General features: G+C 38.8%; 1 protein-coding gene across 2 annotated transcripts; it reads left to right on the top strand.

Moving 5' to 3' along the window:
- Positions 1-394: 394 nt before the first annotated feature.
- ZBTB14 (zinc finger and BTB domain containing 14) lies at positions 395-7,258 on the top strand. Of its 2 annotated transcripts, none has more exons than XM_065832791.2 (3): positions 395-778; positions 3,406-3,489; positions 3,965-7,258. In XM_065832791.2, exons 2-3 carry the CDS (start codon positions 3,487-3,489, stop codon positions 5,306-5,308), a joined length of 1,347 nt encoding a protein of 448 aa, XP_065688863.1. In that variant the 5' UTR covers positions 395-778; positions 3,406-3,486; the 3' UTR covers positions 5,309-7,258. The 2 variants fall into 2 exon arrangements, with proteins under 2 accessions (XP_065688863.1, XP_071660325.1); XM_071804224.1 differs by lacking the exon at positions 395-778 and adding an exon at positions 1,468-1,684.
- The last annotated feature ends 11,572 nt before the right edge of the window (positions 7,259-18,830 follow it).

Raw genomic sequence — 18,830 nt, 5'->3', positions numbered from 1 at the left:
CCGTTTTGAAAAATCCCGCCTAAATTACCCGCGGGGCCGCGAGGAGCCGCCAGCCGCGCGGGCTCCCGGCTCCTTCCGGAGCGCCGTGACACCGGCCTCGCGGGCGCGGGACCCGCGCGCAGCACCCCGCCGCGCCCGCCTCGCGCTCCCGTGTTGCCACCGCCGGGCGCGAGCGTCCCTTCCCGCCCGTCGCAGCGCGCGGCCTCGCCCCTCCGAGCGCCGCTCAACGGCCACGGCGCATCCCAGTGCTCCCGTCCCCGCACGGCACCCGGCCCGCGTCCGAGCCCGCGCAGGGCTCGCCCCCGTGCGCCGCCAGGCGTAACGGGAGGGGCGCCGCTGAGCTCGGGCTCGCGGGTGCCGGCGGCGCGCTGGGAGCGGCTCCCCGGCGCCCCTTCGGCGAGTGCCGCCGCTCCCCTCCCCCGCCCGGCCACCGCTGACGCTGAGGGGGCTCCCCAAAATCGGAGATGGTGCTGGCGCGCTCCGTCCGCTCGCCTCCCCACCTCCTCCACGCTCCCCGGCAGAGGCGCGCCCTGCTCGCACCGCGCATGCACGTACCCCCGCCCCCGACGCGCGCGCGCGCACTGAGTGCTCGTGCAGGAGGCGGCGGCGACGGCCGGAGAGACGCGCGCAGACCCCCCCCAACCCCCCTCCCCAAATTTCCCCCCTTCTCCCTCCCTTTCCCCCCTCCCCACCCCCCTACCGCGCGCCGACAGCGGCGGCAGCAGCAGCCCCCGCGCTCCCCGGGAAGTGCGGTTCCGCGCGCGCGCGCGGGCGGCAGGTAAGCGCGAGCCCTTTCCCCATCCCCCCCCCACCCCGACTGCAGGGCCGCTGTTGCGCTGCGCGCGCGCGCTGTCCCTCGCGCGCCCCCCTGCCTCTGACTCTTCCTCCTCCGCCCCGCTCTCTGCCGCCGCCTCCCGCAGCCCCGGCTGCTGACGGCCGCAGCCCTTAAAGCCCCGGCAGCTCGCGCTGGGTGAGATGGAGGCGCCACGGGCGCGCCCGCCGCCGCCGTCAGCAGCTCGGAGCTGTCGCGCGCCTGCCTCCCGCGCGCGCGGCGGGCGAGCGGGCGGGGGGAGGGCGAGGAGGAGGAGGAGGACGACACGTCCAGCGACGGATGCGCACGTTGGGGCGCGCGGGCCCCACGCGGCGGTGGCCGCAACAAAGGGGCGCGCGGCCGCGGCCTGGCGGCGTCTCGGCCGGCGCAGCCGCCGCTGGTGGGGCGGGCGCCGCGCGAGAACCGTTGGGGCGAGGGGAAAGGAGGGGGGAGCCTCCCCGCGCAGCCCGGGCTCGCTCCGGAGAGAGGCCGCCTGCTGCTCGCGGGCGCCCCCGACGACGGACCGGGAGCGCGGGCGGCGTCTCCTGCTGCAGGGCCGCGCTGGCAGCCGCGGGCCCCAGGCGGCGGCGGCGCGGGTTCCCGTGGCGGCGGCGGCGAGCGGGCCGCGGCGGCCCGGCAGGGCTGAGCCCCGGCGGGAACCTGCCTGCGCCGCGTCCTCGCCGGCGGGTGCATGGAGCAGGCGTGCGCCCGTCTGCCTCTGCGGTGACGAGCACGGCAGCCAGCGCCGCGGCGGTGCGCCTCCAGAGCCGAGAGAGAGAACGTGGCGGGCACCGAGCCTACCGCGGGCGGCGGCGGCAGGAGCTGCACGAACAGTTACAACCCCAGACATATTTCCGCCCCGTTCCCATGATGGTAACGGCACTGTGAAAAGTGTGTGTGTGTGTGGGAATGATTAGCATTACCCCACCGAGTAAGTAACCCAACGGCAATGGACTTTTTCCCTGCCTTGCCTCAGTGCTGGAGGTACTTAGGTCAAGTGCCTACCGTGCTACACTCTCAGAGTGATAACTCTGTTTCTTTCACCAATTACACAGCCCTGTTCATTCAGCAACAATGTTTTCAGCCAATTACTTCTATAATTGGTTCTCGCTTAGTGAATCTCCACAGAATTGCAGTAAAATTGCTTATTGTTTAACAAAACAGGGCGGGATTGCTGCTAGGTTATTAGCAGTGATGCTTTGCTGTTTGCTTGAAAAGCAAGCAGCTTTTTCCTTAGCTTGTAAAGATCTCTAAACGGGTCCTTTTGAAGTAGTTGTTCGTCCTTCTTTGGTGTTGCACTGATACATTATCCTGGGATGGTAGATCCACACAGGCCACAAAAATACAGTGTGTTTTTTGTGGTTGGTGGGGTTTTTTGTTGTTGTTGTTTTTTGTTTGTTTGTTTTGTTTGTTTGTTTTTCGTTGTTTCATTTTGGGGGGGGGGGTGTTTTTGTTTTGTTTGTTTGTTTTTCTTTACTGTATTCCAAATATCTATGCACTTCCTGTCTGGCTCTATTAACACCTGGTTATGTAGGACTAAGAAAATAATTTTGGCTTTCCTTAGATTTTTTTTTTTTTAGTCAGTAGCATTATATGCTGACATGTCAAACCTGTAAAGGTATTTGTAGGGAGCCAAGTGTTTCCATGCCATGTTAAACACTCAGCGACAAGAGTGGAAGTTATATACCTGTCAGATGCTTTCATTTCATATATGCATATATGCATATATTTTAATTTAGGAAAGTCATTCCCAATATCTCTATGCTAGGTAATGGAGAGAAGTGTCTGAACCAAATATTAAATCTCCCTCCTCTGCTGCATTTCCTGCTTCACAATTAGATCCCTGTGGGAGATGGGAATTGAATAATTTAAATTACATGTTTTGCATTATCTGTTCAAGTATCTCCACTGTTTGAAGGTCTGGTATCCTTGATGTCTCTTTCCCTGGTCCCGAGTGCGAACCCATCCAGAGCCCGGTGCGCTGTCCTTTACTCTGCTTGCCAGACGCTCTGCTGGGCTTGCTGAGCTCACTAATTTAGCCTAAGACTAATCACCTTTCTGATAGATTGGTTACTGGATTGACTCTGTTGATTTCAGGGATGTCAAACGCATTTTCACGAGGGGCCACATTGACCTCGTGGTTGCCTTTAAGGAGCCAAATGCCACTTTAGGACTGTGTAAATGTAGGAGTAGTTATATTTATACAGTCATGACATTACATTCAGCCCTGTGAAGGCAACCATGAGGCTGACGTGGCCCCTGGTGAAAATGAGTTTGACACCCCTGCCATAGAGTTTCTTGAAGAGAGTTTTAAATCTAGTGCCAAGTAAGTAGCAGGAAAGTAGAGTCAAGGACATGAAGGAGTCAGAGAAATGAAGGGGCATGAGAAAAGTAAACACACAGTTTATGACAACAGTGCTATCAGATCAATTTATGCTGTCATCTGTAGAATCAGTCTAAATAACTGGGCATTTTAGCAGTGGATTTTGTATCTTTTAAAATAATTGAAAATGCTCTATTTTAGCTCAATAATTTAAACCAGGTTTTGGAATACATTTTATAATTTCTTAAAATGTTATCTTCCTGTCTTTCAGGCTGAAGGTGGCCCATTGTAAGGGTTAATCATCTGTCACATATTTAATAATCATTTGTTTAGGAAATTTCCTGCATTGTTCATGGTAAGGCTTATATTTGATATTTCACACTTAGTTTGTTATGCTGACACATTTAGAATATTTCTTATATATTTTTAGTATTAATCAGAATACATGAACATTTCCTTTAACTATAAGAATGACTTCTACTGAAGTTGGACCTTACACTTACTGGGAATTGTAACTTCACAGGGAAGTTTCCAATTTTGGATGATTGAATCAATAAATATTTTAGTAAATTAATATATTGATACAAAAAAAATCATCTATGAATCACTATGTGTCCTGTAAAGTGTATAACCTATGGAAAGGCCTTTATGTATTCACAATTTTAAAAGAACTTTCAGACTAATACTTTCATATTCAGAAAGGATTTTTCTGGTGATATTAAGGAAGAATTTTATTTGGCAATTGTTTTAATGTGTGGCATCAACTGTTGGGATTTTATGACTTAGACTACTTAATAAAAATTACAAAACTTTCCCTTGTTATTTTACAGGAGTTTTTCATCAGTATGTCTGAAACCATTAAGTATAATGATGATGATCACAAAACTGTGTTCCTGAAAACATTAAATGAACAACGTTTGGAAGGGGAATTTTGTGATATAGCTATTGTGGTTGAAGATGTTAAATTCAGAGCACATAGGTGCGTGCTTGCTGCCTGCAGTACCTACTTCAAAAAGCTTTTCAAAAAACTGGAAGTTGATAGTTCATCAGTAATAGAAATAGATTTTCTTCGTTCTGATATTTTTGAGGAAGTTCTGAATTACATGTATACTGCGAAGATTTCTGTTAAGAAAGAAGATGTAAATTTGATGATGTCTTCAGGCCAGATCCTTGGTATTCGATTTCTGGATAAACTCTGCTCTCAAAAACGTGATGTATCTAGTCCTGAAGAAAACACACAGTCCAAGAGCAAGTACTGTCTAAAAATAAACCGTCCTGTGGGTGAGCCTAATGATACCCAAGATGATGAGGTGGAAGAAATTGGAGATCATGATGACAGTCCATCAGATGTGACAGTTGAAGGAACTCCTCCAAGTCAGGAAGATGGAAAATCACCTACCACTACCCTGAGAGTGCAAGAGGCAATTCTGAAAGAGTTGGGAAGCGAAGAGGTTCGAAAAGTAAACTGCTATGGCCAGGAAGTAGAGCCTATGGAGACAACTGAATCAAAAGACTTAGGATCTCAGACCCCTCAGCCTTTGACATTTAATGATGGCATAAGTGAAGTGAAAGATGAACAGACACCAGGTTGGACCACAGCAGCTGGGGATATGAAATTTGAGTATTTGCTTTATGGTCACAGGGAACACATTGTGTGTCAGGCTTGTGGTAAGACCTTTTCTGATGAAGCACGACTGAGGAAACATGAAAAGCTACACACTGCTGATAGACCATTTGTTTGTGAAATGTGTACAAAGGGCTTTACCACGCAAGCTCATTTGAAAGAACACCTGAAAATACACACAGGTTACAAGCCTTACAGTTGCGAGGTATGTGGAAAATCTTTCATTCGTGCACCGGACCTAAAAAAGCATGAAAGAGTTCACAGTAATGAGAGGCCATTTGCATGCCATATGTGTGATAAAGCTTTCAAGCACAAGTCCCACCTCAAAGACCACGAAAGAAGACACCGAGGAGAGAAACCTTTTGTCTGCAGTTCCTGCACTAAAGCATTTGCTAAAGCATCTGATCTAAAAAGGCATGAGAACAATATGCACAGTGAAAGAAAACAAGTTACTTCAGCCAATTCCATCCAGAGTGAAACAGAACAGTTACAGGCAGCAGCTATGGCTGCTGAAGCAGAGCAGCAATTAGAAACGATAGCTTGTAGTTAAAAACTAAAGCATAAACTTTATCAGAAATAATATAAGAAATTAAAATGAACAAAATCTATTGTTGGCATACATTTTGACTGAGAATTATCTTTTCAAGAAAACATATTTTTAGAGGATTTGAATGCTACATAGCAACACATAGCATTGCTTGGTTAGGTATTTTAAAACATTTCAGAGATGGGAATTCTTAGAATACGAAATAGTTTTGTCGTCATTAGCACTATAATGTACTAACACCCAATTTAATTTGAGAATATGATCAAGTTCTCTATAAAACAGGAATCATCACTGTCTGATGTTTTGTTTCCAGTATGGAGAACTGCATACAATGCAGACAACTAGATCAGTGAGTTTTGTTTAAAAAGTGCTGAGATCTCGGAAAATAACCACAGAAAGGAAATACTAGTTTTTCATAATTTTAAAAAGTGGTATACCTACAATTTTTGAGAAACAGATGTTGATTCCCTAAGCTTTTTAATTCCTCTTTTTCACATATTGTTGGTGCTGGAGGTTGGTTCAACAGACTGAGGGGAGATGGTGATCAAAATGGAATTGCTTCTTGTTCCATTCCCTCAGATATCCTCTTATTTTAATCAAGGTAGCAGGTTTAATGAACTACTTGGTTTTTGAAAAGTGGCATTATTCACAGTGGTTGTGGCTGGCAAAGCAGAAGGATTGTGGCATGCACCAATCCTTTCTGTGGGCAAAAGAGTCTGCCTCATTTGTTACTGTGTTCACCCTTATACAGTCCCATGGAGATGGGACAGAGATACAAAGGAAAAAGGTGCAGCATGGAGGAGGAGATATTTTTCTTCCTTGGACCCAGCAGAAGTTAGTTAAAGCTAATATAGCCCGAGGCTCTAGTTTTTATTATGCAGCTTTCAGTTCACCCAGCGTAGCAGACTTGAGACAAAGGAGTGTTTCTGGCAGCATGGGAGGATTAGCTGCACTGGTGAGTGTTGGGCATCACGGCCATGGGCTGTCGCACACCTACGCACAGTGTTCATGCTGGGTTTTGTCACGGTGGGTCGTACCTGCCTGTTCATGTTTAAAAACTTCCACCTTCTGACACACCACCTCTCAGCAAAAGGGAGATTTCAGTGAGTGATTTCAGTCATAATTCATCCAGAATCAGTGTTTGCTAATAGTCTGTTACTTAGAGTTGCCTATTTTTTTTTCAGACAAGCTGGGGTAGATGCTCCCAATTTAACTGTTAACTCAGAGTCTCAACAAAATACCTGGTCTTTGGATTGCGGTCTGCTATGTGTAATCAACAAGAGAAGACACAATAACAGTGGTAATGTAATCCAAAAGAATATGGAGCATTTATTTTGAATTTGTAAAGACTACAACTGTTGTCAAAACTTCTTTTGAAGTTGGAATGGGAAAAAGAGAACATGCTTTTGGGTACGTGGATGGATAACATTGGTCACTTGCGATACCTATAGCATATGAAAGTGTTAGACCAGTTTCTGGTAAGTTACTGTGTGGTAGATCATGTCTTGCTTTTCAAAACAGAAACTGAAAATAGCGTTTTTGGAACTGTTGTATGGAAATTTGATTATTGTTTTTTTGTTTGGTTGGGGTTTTTTTTGCAGCTACATTTTATTCATGTACTCATCATGTTCAGAAGTTATCTTGAAATGCCAATAATTATTTGAAAACTGGTCTGTAAATAAAACATAAACTTAATATTTTAGAAAATGTAAACTTTGGACCTTTACCAATATATTTTTTTAAAATGTTACTTCATTTTACATTCAGTAATATTAGTTTGTAAACAAACTATACGTTTTGTATCGGTGCAACATCAGAGGATGTGTATTCATTACATTTTATTGGTTCTCTTGAGGAACATGATAAATGACCATTGTTAAAATGTTTTACTGTATATGATCATAGATATAAAGATAGTAGGTCCCATATGGGATCTACTTTTTTTTTCCTAAATATACTAGTCTTGCTATGTTTTGTTATTTAAAATTGTGTTCCCTTTTTCTTCGATTATGAAGTTGTGGTTGATAAGGTTGTATAAAACAGATCTGTTATGATAAGCGTTCAAAAGAGTAAAAGATGAAGTAAATTTTCCCTAGGTCTCCTATGCTGAGTGTAAGAAGTAATGAACTTAAATTACAACAGTGAACATTTGCATTAGACATTAAGAAAAACTTGTAGGGAGTTGAATAATGAATCGTTAGAACAGAATGCCTGAGGAGGTACTGCAGTTTCCACTGGTGGTGATATTCAGCAATGGGTTAGACAAACATCTGGTAGGAATGGTTTAAATATAGTTAATTCTGCCTTGAAGCTGAGGGGTAAGTTAAATAACCTCTCAAGAAGAGCATCTCTGACTTGGGTTTTTTTTGAAAGTAATAAGTGAACATGAAACTCACTGGGACAGCAGACGCTTGAGCAGAAAGAGCTCAAGACTTACAGTTAAGGAAAGTTGCCCTCTGACATTGGAGCACGAGCAATCACACTCTGAATTTGAAATTGTTATAGAAAAGCAGGCTTGCATTGAAAGACACACAACTGGAAGTGTGATAACATTGTGTTCTACATCAGAGTAAATTCTGCTGTTGTTAAAGCTTACAGCTGTAAGAGGAGATTATGGCTGTGAGGGTTGCATGATATTTGTAGCTTGGGATGGATTGATATTGCACACTCTTAATACAAACGTGCAGAGGGAAGAACTTTGCATGTTCCTTGGAGAAGCATAAACACCTTACATCAGACTTACATGAGTCTCAGTCTTAACAGTCTGTCATAGGAACAAATTCTGTGAAACCAATGGAATTGCTCCCATGTCAAAGGTTTTGAAAGGGGCCTTGGCCTTCTGGTGACTCAAATGGGTCTATAAGGTCAACACCAGCTGAGATGCTAAACCAGAGTCTTCTCAGTTGCAAGTAAATACTAAGGAAGTATAACCATTTAGTTAAAAGGCTTTGTGCTCAGAAGACTAGGAGTGGAAAGAAATGTTTGAAATAACAACTTAACTGTGCTCTTAACTGTGTGTTCTTAAAAATAGGGTGGGTTTTTTTGTTGGTTTTTTTTTTTTTTTTTTTTGTTTTAAAGACCAAAAGGAACAAAGAGAACACATTTTGAACTGTGGTATCTGATTAATTTTTGATCCAGATTGTGTTAGCTATGGGTATGTGGCTGATTATTAGGCACAATTCAGTTTGGAAACTAGAAGTTCAAACAAAATACAGCCCTTTTCCTCTCCCCATTCCTTCTTCTACACACCCTTCTGATCAATATTTAAGCAAACATTAGAAAATGAAGCAATTCACAGTTGAGTACATGTGTTTTCGTTTTTCTGCTTTAATCTTTTAGATAGGTTTAGACCCAGATATGAGAGTTTTAAAGATTGTTGTGTGAAAGAAAATGCCACATGCTGGCTTCAGTAGCAAAAGTTTGAGGAGTTCAGCTTCTCTTTATTCATGTAAGGTACGGAATACTATATACACCTCAAAATCTTGCCATTTAGGTACCCAAACTGGAGTTCTTTTGAGGATTGGGGCCCAGTTTTTTAATCTAGAGATCGTCTTTATGATTTCAGTGAGTAAGGGTATTTAAATTAATAGAGTTGTGTGAGTTATAGAATAAAATAGCAGATCATAGGGACAGATTATCTATTATGCAGTCTCTTATCAATTTAGACACATGTCCGTGTTAGAGAAGAGGCAAAGCATTTCTGAAACAAAGTGCATCTACCACTAACAGCATATGACTTTCCTGAATGTAAACATTTACAGATCATTACAGATTAGGATAATTCTAGCTAGAAGAAAAAGATAGATCTAAGGAATTTTCATCTTTTTCAGATAGTTCGCAGATTGCACTAGTATAACCAATCAGTCAGAAATGTGCAAGTTTTCATTAAAAATTCCATTACAGCAGTTGGTCTGTCATTTGTCTCTATATAGATCTAAACCAATTATAATAACATTCTTATTAATTTCAGAACAGATGGAGGATTTCCATGAATAGATTTTGTTAAATATGTGTCATAAGAGTTGAGACATCTCAGGAATGATTTTAAAATGTAGTACAAGAAATCTGAAATAATAGAATAGCTAAAAATAGTGATTTATACAATATTTATATGTTTTAAATGTTCTTTTTACTTTTTTTATTTGCAGACCCTGCTCCGTTAGATATTTATAGAACTCTGAAACTTTATGAACTTCAGTGGTTCTAGTATGAACAGCATTAGAGGTCTGTAAAATAGAAATAGGCTTTTGAAGTCTTACTGGTTTTTTAATACTCTGTACCTAAGCATCTAATCTTTTTTACATGAACTTGAAAAAAACATGTAGGACCATATGAATAAAGTTGTACCACATCTGACCTGTTCAATATATGGATATCAAAAAGTATGGCCAAAGCAGAACTTCTGGATACCTTTATTCCACATTCCTTCGAAGATATAGTTTTTTATATTTTTATATATATGTATATGTATATATATATATATATATTTTTTTTTTTTTTTTTTTAAGTCTGTAGTTCTTGAAAGAACACAAGTTTGTAAAACAAGTGGTACTGGCAAGAATCTGAAATTCTTACTGAATGGCAATTCCAAATGTGTTGTCTTTTTAATAATACTGAGCTGTTTTGAATACCTATATAAGACAGTAACTACATATTACATATTATGCATATAAATAGATGTAAAGCTGTATTTTAAGGCAGAAGTAAAAGAAATTAATGGGTGTAATACATTGAAAATAGATCATCTTCCTGAAATCATAAAATCATAAGAGTTATTAAAATTGATCATTTCGACTTTTTCCACCAAAGCTAAAGCACTTTTTTGTTTCAGAAGAACAAAACAAACAAACAAACAAAACCCCTCATAATTTCTGTTGCAAAGTCATTCTGTTAAAAACAATAACCAAAAAACCCCAAACCCTACAGTGCTTATAGTTTATAGTATTATAGTTTTCTGACCTCCTCCCAGTAGCCTATTTATTTATTTGAGTAACCTGCACATGGAAGCAACTTAGATGCGCAGAAGCTCAATCTCTGGAATATTTTAAAAGACAAAAAAATACTTTTAAGTTTTAATTCTGTTTTTCAGGATCAAGGGTAGCACAGGCAGTGCTTGCAGGAACAAACCTCTGTAGTGGCGTTGCAGATGGCTTAGACAAGAGGATGTAGTATGGTAGTATGGTATGAGACCAAAACCCCACTTTTTTCTACTCTAGGAATTAGAAACAGAACCAATACAAGGTCCTGTGTAACTCCAGGCAGGAGTTTCTCTTCAAGGGAAGTTAGCAGTTACCTGCAGATGATTTCTGTCTGTTTTGTACTCGTTATCAGTATACTTAGGGTTTACAGAGTAGAGTTTTCAGGACTATGTCTTGAAAGATATTAGTTGGTTCAATTTTTGCATACTGTTAAGCCTTGTTTACATGTTGGATTTAATGTTGCATGGGCAAACAGAGTAGAGAATAAAAGAAGAATATACTGTGAAAAATGATCTAAACATTGCATCTATATTAAACTTAATACAAATTACATGCAGATTTTTATTTAATGCATTGAGGGAAAGTTATATTTAAGAACATGTTTTCACATGCTTAAGAAGTCACTGGCCGCAGATGATAATTTGTTGATTTGTGTTCACTACCTTAAGCTCCAACATTTAGAATCAGTGTATAGATTTATTTTTCCTGACTATGAGGGCCATGAATTATCTGTTCCTACAGCTCTGTTACACTAGAAATACCTAGTTAAACTGACTGTTTATATCTAAGCAGCATTTAATCTTTTCTTTTTTTACACTAGAGGATCCATGTTCTTTGTATCCCACATAAGCCCATTATCATTCCCTCCATGTCCTGTCACAAAATAACTGAAGTTTTCATATGATGTGCTTAGGACATTAAGGAACATTTTCTCAGATGACAATAGGATTTCATCTAATTACTTCGCAAAACCGTAAAGCGACTAGAAAGTGGTTTCCTCTGTATGGAAAAATAGTTCACAATGGAATGTTTCTCTGTATTTCAAACCTTAAGCACTATTTTTATTTGGTATAAAGCATCTTCCTTTTTTTTTTTTTTGAGAACACAGTCTTCTAAAGGCATTAAAAAGAGGGCTTTCTATGATAAACCTTAATTCTGCCAAAAGTGTGAGTCTTGTTTCTTCTCGCCTGCTTACAAAGGTGTCTGGTGAACTTCTGTGTCAATGCAAGGTAAATGATGGAGGTATTCAAGCAGGAGCAGGAATGAGGGTAAACAGGGAAGAGGAAGGAGCAGGACCTTCTCATTTCAACTGTAGTGAAATCAGTAGCAGCTCCCTCTGTTTTATGTAGTCATAAACTTGAAGTTTGTCATGTCTGGACGAATCTCATACCCAAATTATGTTATTTTATTTTTGCCGAAATCTTTATTTTTGAAGACTTTTCAGAGTGGAGAGGTTCAAGTGATGTTGAAAAAGAATTTAACCTATTTCTCTAGGTAGAATTTACTATTCATCAAACTATGGTAGAGTTAATATTCTGATTACTCATTAATATGCTGTATACTATGTACTGTTTTGTTAACAAACTAAAGTCTGTCGGCTTTGATCCAAAGATGATCTATTTTCAGTGTTTTTAGAGCACAGGAACAGGTTTAGCACTCTTCTTAACTTAAACCTATTTGTCTGTCCTAGGTGATAACAGAGACACGTAATGCACCAAGGCAGTAGGCTTCATATCCAAGTCACAGCTAAATTATGAGATGTTCTCATTTGCAAGTTAAGGAAAAAGCTAAACAAGGTCAAGGGATCAGATCTGTGGTGATTTAAAACAATCAAAGCTGTGGTTGCTGTAGTTTAATGTCCTTCTTTTGCCTGCAGTAGCACTCATGCAGTATCTCAACGAACTACTTCACAGAGAGCCAAAGCACCTGAAAACTAGTAACCATTTTGAGGTGTATTTTTTTTAATTAACCTCCTAAGCAGCCCGACATGATTGCCTGACTGCTAGGTTCAGTGGAAGAGCAGCTCCGGTTTAGATCAACTTTGGCTATTGTGGAGCTGCCTCCTAAGACAACAGCTTTCTGTTTCACCTGCCACAGTGAAACTGCAAATTGTTGCTGAAAGGGATAATCTCATTCTCTCCTATCTTACTGTACCTTTTGCATCTATTTCTTTTGGCTTGTTTACCTCAGATTTAATGGCTTTTGTGGCTTTAGGATAAGACAGACAAGTGAGTTTCTAAAACAAAGTAAGTCAGCGCTTCAGTGAGTTAGTTTGGGGTTGACTTCCTTGTTGAACCAAATCATTAGACTTGATCCAAGGTAAGTGACAGGAGCTTGTAGCTATATTTAGGAGAATGAATGAAGCAGGATTTGCCCAGCTTTGGTATCAAAATAAATACAAGGTGATGAAACAGCACTTGTAAAGTGTGAGAACCAGCCAGGCAAGAGAAAGGACCAGACATAACTCCTTTGTAACAACTGCTGGTGGTAGACTTGCAGGATTTTGAAGAGGGACATATGCATGTTTCATTTCTGCTTTTTCAGGAGAACAGGATTTGGTGTTTGAAGTTGTGGGGGTTTTGCTTTCTTTCTTTTTTATTATTTAAATTAATCTGACCCTGTTTGCCTCTCCTTGAACAATCCTACAAAGCCTTGAATTGTGACGAATTGCTGAGGTTAAGGAGAAAATAATAGTTATAAAAAACAATAGGCATTCAATTCACTGAAATACAGAACTGGGATCCCAAAAGGATGAAAAATTATATTTTTGCAACTTAGGTTACTGTTTGCAAGTGTTAGAAGTAGAAAATAATTCACTTCATACTTATTTGGGTCTATTTTAGATCACTTACTGTGTAAAAATCATCAACAATCTTTTTAGTTATTGCAAATAATCTAAATCCAGATTATAGGCATAGATTCTGTATTTCCTAGGTGATGTCAGCTGGACTGATTTCACATTAAGGTTTTTGTGGTTTTTTTCTGTCTTTCTAGTTTAGGCTTCTGTGGTAAACTCAAAGTTTTTAGAATGATTTGCTTCAATTTCTTTCCAGGTATAAGAAGTATGAATCCATTTGGAAGCCTGAATATAAAAGTTGTAGTTGTTTTTTACATTTTCATTTGGTACTTCAGATTGAGGAGTTTTAAATGTAATTCTTTGATTGTGTAGCTGAGGCTACAGAAGGCATTCTTTGTTGAGAGTTGACTTCTTTGAATGAAAAGTTATTTCCTGGAAATTAGTTCTGTTCTTTGATATTTTTCATAGTTTTCTGTGCTTTACTTTTAACAAGTCTTTTTCTCCACATCTGAAGTAACATTTGAATATTTTCTTCTTACAAGATTTTATATTACAGCTATTATTTATATTGTTATTTTACCCAGTAATATTTTACTAATTCATTCAGATTTTCCGGTAAGATTTACAACAATAATGGCCACTATATTCTTGCTCTTGAAGTGTAAAATAGAGCTTAAACCAGGATTTTGAGACATAAACTTTGTAATGCTGCTGTAAGATTTCAATCTTTAACTTTTCAGCACTGTATGTGAAACCTCATACCTCTGAAAAGCAGTTAGATCTCATGGAATGCTTCTGTTGGAGAGACTTGATTTTTTTTTAAGAAAATAAATGTATTCTAACTTTCTTTATGGAATTCTTAGTCTTAAATCAAATGAGGGAAAAGAGTTTAACTGTTTACTTGGCAAGATGGAAGGAGCAACTACACCCTTTTCTGTATCAGATGAGTTAGAGGTCTGAAGATAGCTGTCCTTGTTTACAGCAGTAACAGTTATGTACATCTATATACATGCTTATGTACATCTATATATATGCTTATGCTAGAGTTCGGCATTAGGTCTGCAAAAAAAATTAAATACATCAGAAATTCTGACTTAAAAATGTCATGAATCCCGTCATAAATAGAGGCATGTTAGACATAAGTGTTCTTGTTGAAGTCAACAATGACCCATTTTAAGAGCATTAGTAAATGTTTTCAAAATGAAACATAGGTTTAATTTTCCACTTCAGTAACTAACTTTTCTTTTATCCAGTTGTATGACTTTCTTGTAGATCTTCCATTGTTCCAAGGATGGATTAAATGCAGTCAGAGGGGAGCTCTGATTTGATGGATGTGATAAATTCTGCTACAGTAAGGATGTCCTATTTAGATACTTTGTAATTGCACATGGATTACGCTCTGTGAATCTTGATAACCTAATTTGAAGTTTTGATACTTCATTGTTTTAAATCCTTCCTTTGTAACAAGGTTGATGTTTTCAAACATAATTTTAAATATATATGTTTATCTTATTTGGTCAAATTGTATAATTTTTAGCTATGCATGGTGAAATCCCCATCCTTTTGACCCTATAGAACCAGTCAGGAAACTGCATTGTGTGTTTATTGTTTGTATTATTTATTTGTGTAATTTAGTAGTTTCTCATTCTCATTTCTTAAGCAAGAACATGTTTAGTAGTATGCTATAAAGGTGATTTTGATGTTTACATTTTACATACCTTTGTTTGATTCTTTGAACATTAATTTAAGCATGCAGTTTAATATTTACATTGTTCACATTTATCAAAATTTTATATTTGAATTTATTGAGGACTTTAATGAAACAGAATTATCTTGCAAGTTTGAAATTTTTCCATCTATTTTAAAGCTGACTTTTCTTCTCCTTAGTACACTGGTTAACAGTTTTGCCATGGTTATAAATGCTTTTTTGCCTTGTTCCTTTTAAGTTATTTGAAGACTAGAGCATGTGCCCAATTTTAAGACTTATCCCATGTGACACACACCAATAAGCTGTGGTATGATCAGGGTCTTAAAACACTTGTCATAGAAAAGAGGAAGACACATGCAAAAATAGTAATTTTCAGTCCAACAAATGTGTTGTCATGCTGGTAGAACAGAAAAGGTTTGAAGATGAGGATTTTACTTCTGGCAGGGTCCCAACCTATCCTATGAATCTTTACCATGGTGCAGAATGGTATGGCTTTGTCCATGTCAGTCGTTGTAGATTCAGAGTCATTAGCCAAGAACTTGACCAGACTCAATTCCTTGCTGTATAAAAGAATTCCTGTGTAATCTAAAGGCTCTGAATTTTGGACTGTGACTCATTCATCTGTCTCAGTGAAGAGACTTGCTGTCTACACAGGTTTGTCAGGTGGTAGCAGCAATTACTTTGGCTCCACTGTTTTTGTGCAGTTTTGTATATGTAGTAGTGTTCTGAGTGAGTCATTCAGTCTCGTATTTAGACCTCCTAAATTTATCTAGGTCCTTGTTTTGTATCAGTTGGGTTTTGCTTTGGTTTCAGTTTCTCTGTAAGTTTGACTCCATCTATAACACAAATATACCAATTTACTTCTTGTGGTACTGTTGGAAGATAATAATTAATGGGTGTGAGGCATTCAGAGATTGTGAGGGTGGCAATGTAGTCAGCTAGAGAATTCTCAGGATGAAAGTGGGGCTTTTGGGGTCTTTATACATCCTGTGAGAAGTCCTTGGGTGGACTCATCTTTGTGGTATTTAACAAAAACAAATGAAAACAAACTCAAAACTGTACAGATGTTTCTCCTAGACTCTATCTAAACTTTGTCCATGTTTGTAAATCTCAGCCCTTGATTACTGTGCAGTTTATCAGATTAATTGAGAAAAATGAATAGACTAATGTATTGAAACTCTAATGGCCACATTAATCTAATGGTATTCACTTTTTCTTGTCACTGGGAACATTGCATGTTCTTGCTCCTGGCTTCCAAGGTCTTGTATCTTTGGCTACTGAAAGTGTGTGCATTGCTGTTCTTCTGGAGTACTCATGGAAAGGTAACTGGCTTTTCATTTACTTCCTTTTTCAGGAGAATGGTACTTCTGCCAGCTTTGATTTTTCTCCTTTCTCTGTTTATTCCCTACATTTGTCATCAGAGGTATATTAATCACAGAGACATAATTATTCTAATCTAAATCTAGGACACTGAATATTATGATCCTTGCTATACACATTGCCATTTGACACTTCCAATATACATCGAAATAATTTTAGATATTTCTTACTGACAGTCAGATGAAATGTATTGCAGCTTGGCTAATAAAGATTTTTATTGTTAAGCTTAACCGTAAGATAGTCAGTGACTGTCATTGCTTTTAGAAAACCATTATGATAGTACTGAATTTAGCAAAAGGCAGCAAGTAGTTCAGGTGATTTACTGATCTTATTAATCTTCCCTCCCAAAGGGCTAGGTATAATTATTAATGTTGATGTGTGTGAGGAAATAAAAAAATGAATCAGAACTAGTTTATTCTGAAAGTTGGGGAGAAAGCTTTATAAACTACAAAATTAGAATTTTATATAGTTATAACAAAATCTTCCTGATTATCTCTTTTTATTTTTATATTATTTTATTATAAAATGTTTTCATTTATCTTTAGGTGATTACTTCCAAATGATTCTTTCGGAAACAGTTAGATGCCTGCCTGTAAAATGTTAGCTGTGCATTCTTGTTAACAAAACATTGAAACACTGAACATCTTCAGGTAAAAATGACTTCTTCCTTAAAACATGTTCACTGAGCTTCTGAATCTATGTGACCAAATAATTGTTTTCAGCTCCATTAGAATAAAGGGTTTACTTCAGATGTAAACTCACAGAATTACAAATAGCAATGGGTGATTTAAAGTGACATCAGTCAACTTGATTTTTGTAACTGTCTAAAAATGTTGAAGTTAACTGTTAAAAATGTTAAAGTTCTTAAAAAGTACCCTCTAACCAAGTTAAGGTTTCTTCAAAAAAAACCTTTGGAGATACATACTTGAGAATTTTTAAGTGTCCTGATGTTATACAGAGACTAGTAATTCCTCATTCAAACAGTAAGAATTTAATTGTTACACAAGGTGAGGACTGTATAATTACTGACAAAAATATATAAAGATGTTTTTTAAGTGCTTTCATATTTGCTGTTCCATACAAGTTGATGGTACATCTTTAAATGAACAAGTCCATGTATTGTATTTTAATGTTATAACCTTATTTTTACCACTGTGTTTCATTCTCAAAGGCTTTTTTTAAAATGATGGGGCATAACTGATGGTTTTTTCAACTGATCTGAAGTTGAATGAGAATAATTAATTAGTGCAGTGTTTGTTTTGGTTGCTGTACTGCATTAACTGCACATTTTTGTGAGGTGACAGTTCACTACAGAACTCTGTCCTATGCAATTATTTCAGTGATTTTTGTGATTTTGAACTTGAGACCAAATCTTAAATTCAAAAATGAATTAAATGAAAAAAGAAGCCCAAGATGCTTTTTGATATTTTTTCCTCTGTCAGAAATTTGAGAAAAAAACCCTGAAGATTCTAAAATAAAATTTGCCTCTTTTTGGGTAATTCATTAGATTAAATACAGTAGCAGTTGAAGAAAAATGTGTGTAGAACATGATAATTAATGACCTGTATTCTTTCACAAGAATGGTGTAGGTTCTGTTAGCAAATTGAAGATACCCACCTAGAATTTTACAGTTTACTTACAGACCTTCAAATCACTGAATTGTATTTACTGTTTTGAGAATCTTTTAAAAAGCTGTTCCACAATCTCGAGACCCACTCACTTTAAAGTGTATATCCAATTTATTTTGAGGATGTATGTAGTAGAAATATATCCAATAGTTTGTTTGGGGGTTTTTGGAGGAGGAAAGTGGGTTAAGAACTTTTTTTTTCATGATGGCTGAATCTCCATTGAACACATGAGTCAAGTATGCAGGGGTCACATAATGCATGAATCATAAAAAAAATACCCATGCAAATTTTCCTACAGTCTTTCCAAAATATAGATCAGTCCTGATTTTCTAAAAATTATAAGGCGTCCTTGATCTATCTCTTAAGAATGCTGAATATTACTTACTGCAATATTTTCTGTGTTTTACGTGGGATACTTCTACTAGAAATTATTCTAATTCAGGTTTTCGGTATTCTGTTAGGTCTCAGACATTAGGTGGATGAGAAAAATTAAAAGAGCACAGATTAAAGGTTTTTGAAGTAAAATTCTTAGAGGGAACACTACTTCTAATCATTCAGAGGTAAAATATTTAGGTAAATTAATTTGTTTGCCATAGAGAGAAGTGACATTGAATCTTTGAAATATAAGAGAGGAGACAAACAAATGACAATAAAGAAGTTGAAATTGCTAAGGGGAAGATCTTGTGACAAAAGGAATATCCAGAAATCAGATGGTAGAAATGGTGTGTGATGATGAATTTGGAAGGCATTCCCAAGGAGAAATTACTTTATATAGTGTTCCAAAAAAAAAGAAAAAAAACCTGTCACCAGATGATTAGTTTGACTTTGACAGTGGTGCCATTCTTGTGTTCTTACCGAAGTTTATAGGCAGAATTATTTAAGCAGGTCAGTGCTTTTCTGTATCTGTATTTTAAGAATAAGGCTTTATTTGGAGACATAAAATATTCCAGATTTAATTGGAGAATTCTGTGTGTATAAACTGCTTGACTAGGAAGAGAATTAACTAGACTTGCAGGAATCTCTGTAGGTTATG

This window comes from Patagioenas fasciata, chromosome 2 (assembly GCF_037038585.1).
Source record: "Patagioenas fasciata isolate bPatFas1 chromosome 2, bPatFas1.hap1, whole genome shotgun sequence".
NCBI classification, from domain to species: Eukaryota; Metazoa; Chordata; class Aves; order Columbiformes; family Columbidae; genus Patagioenas; species Patagioenas fasciata.
This window is presented reverse-complemented; position numbering and strand designations above follow the sequence as displayed.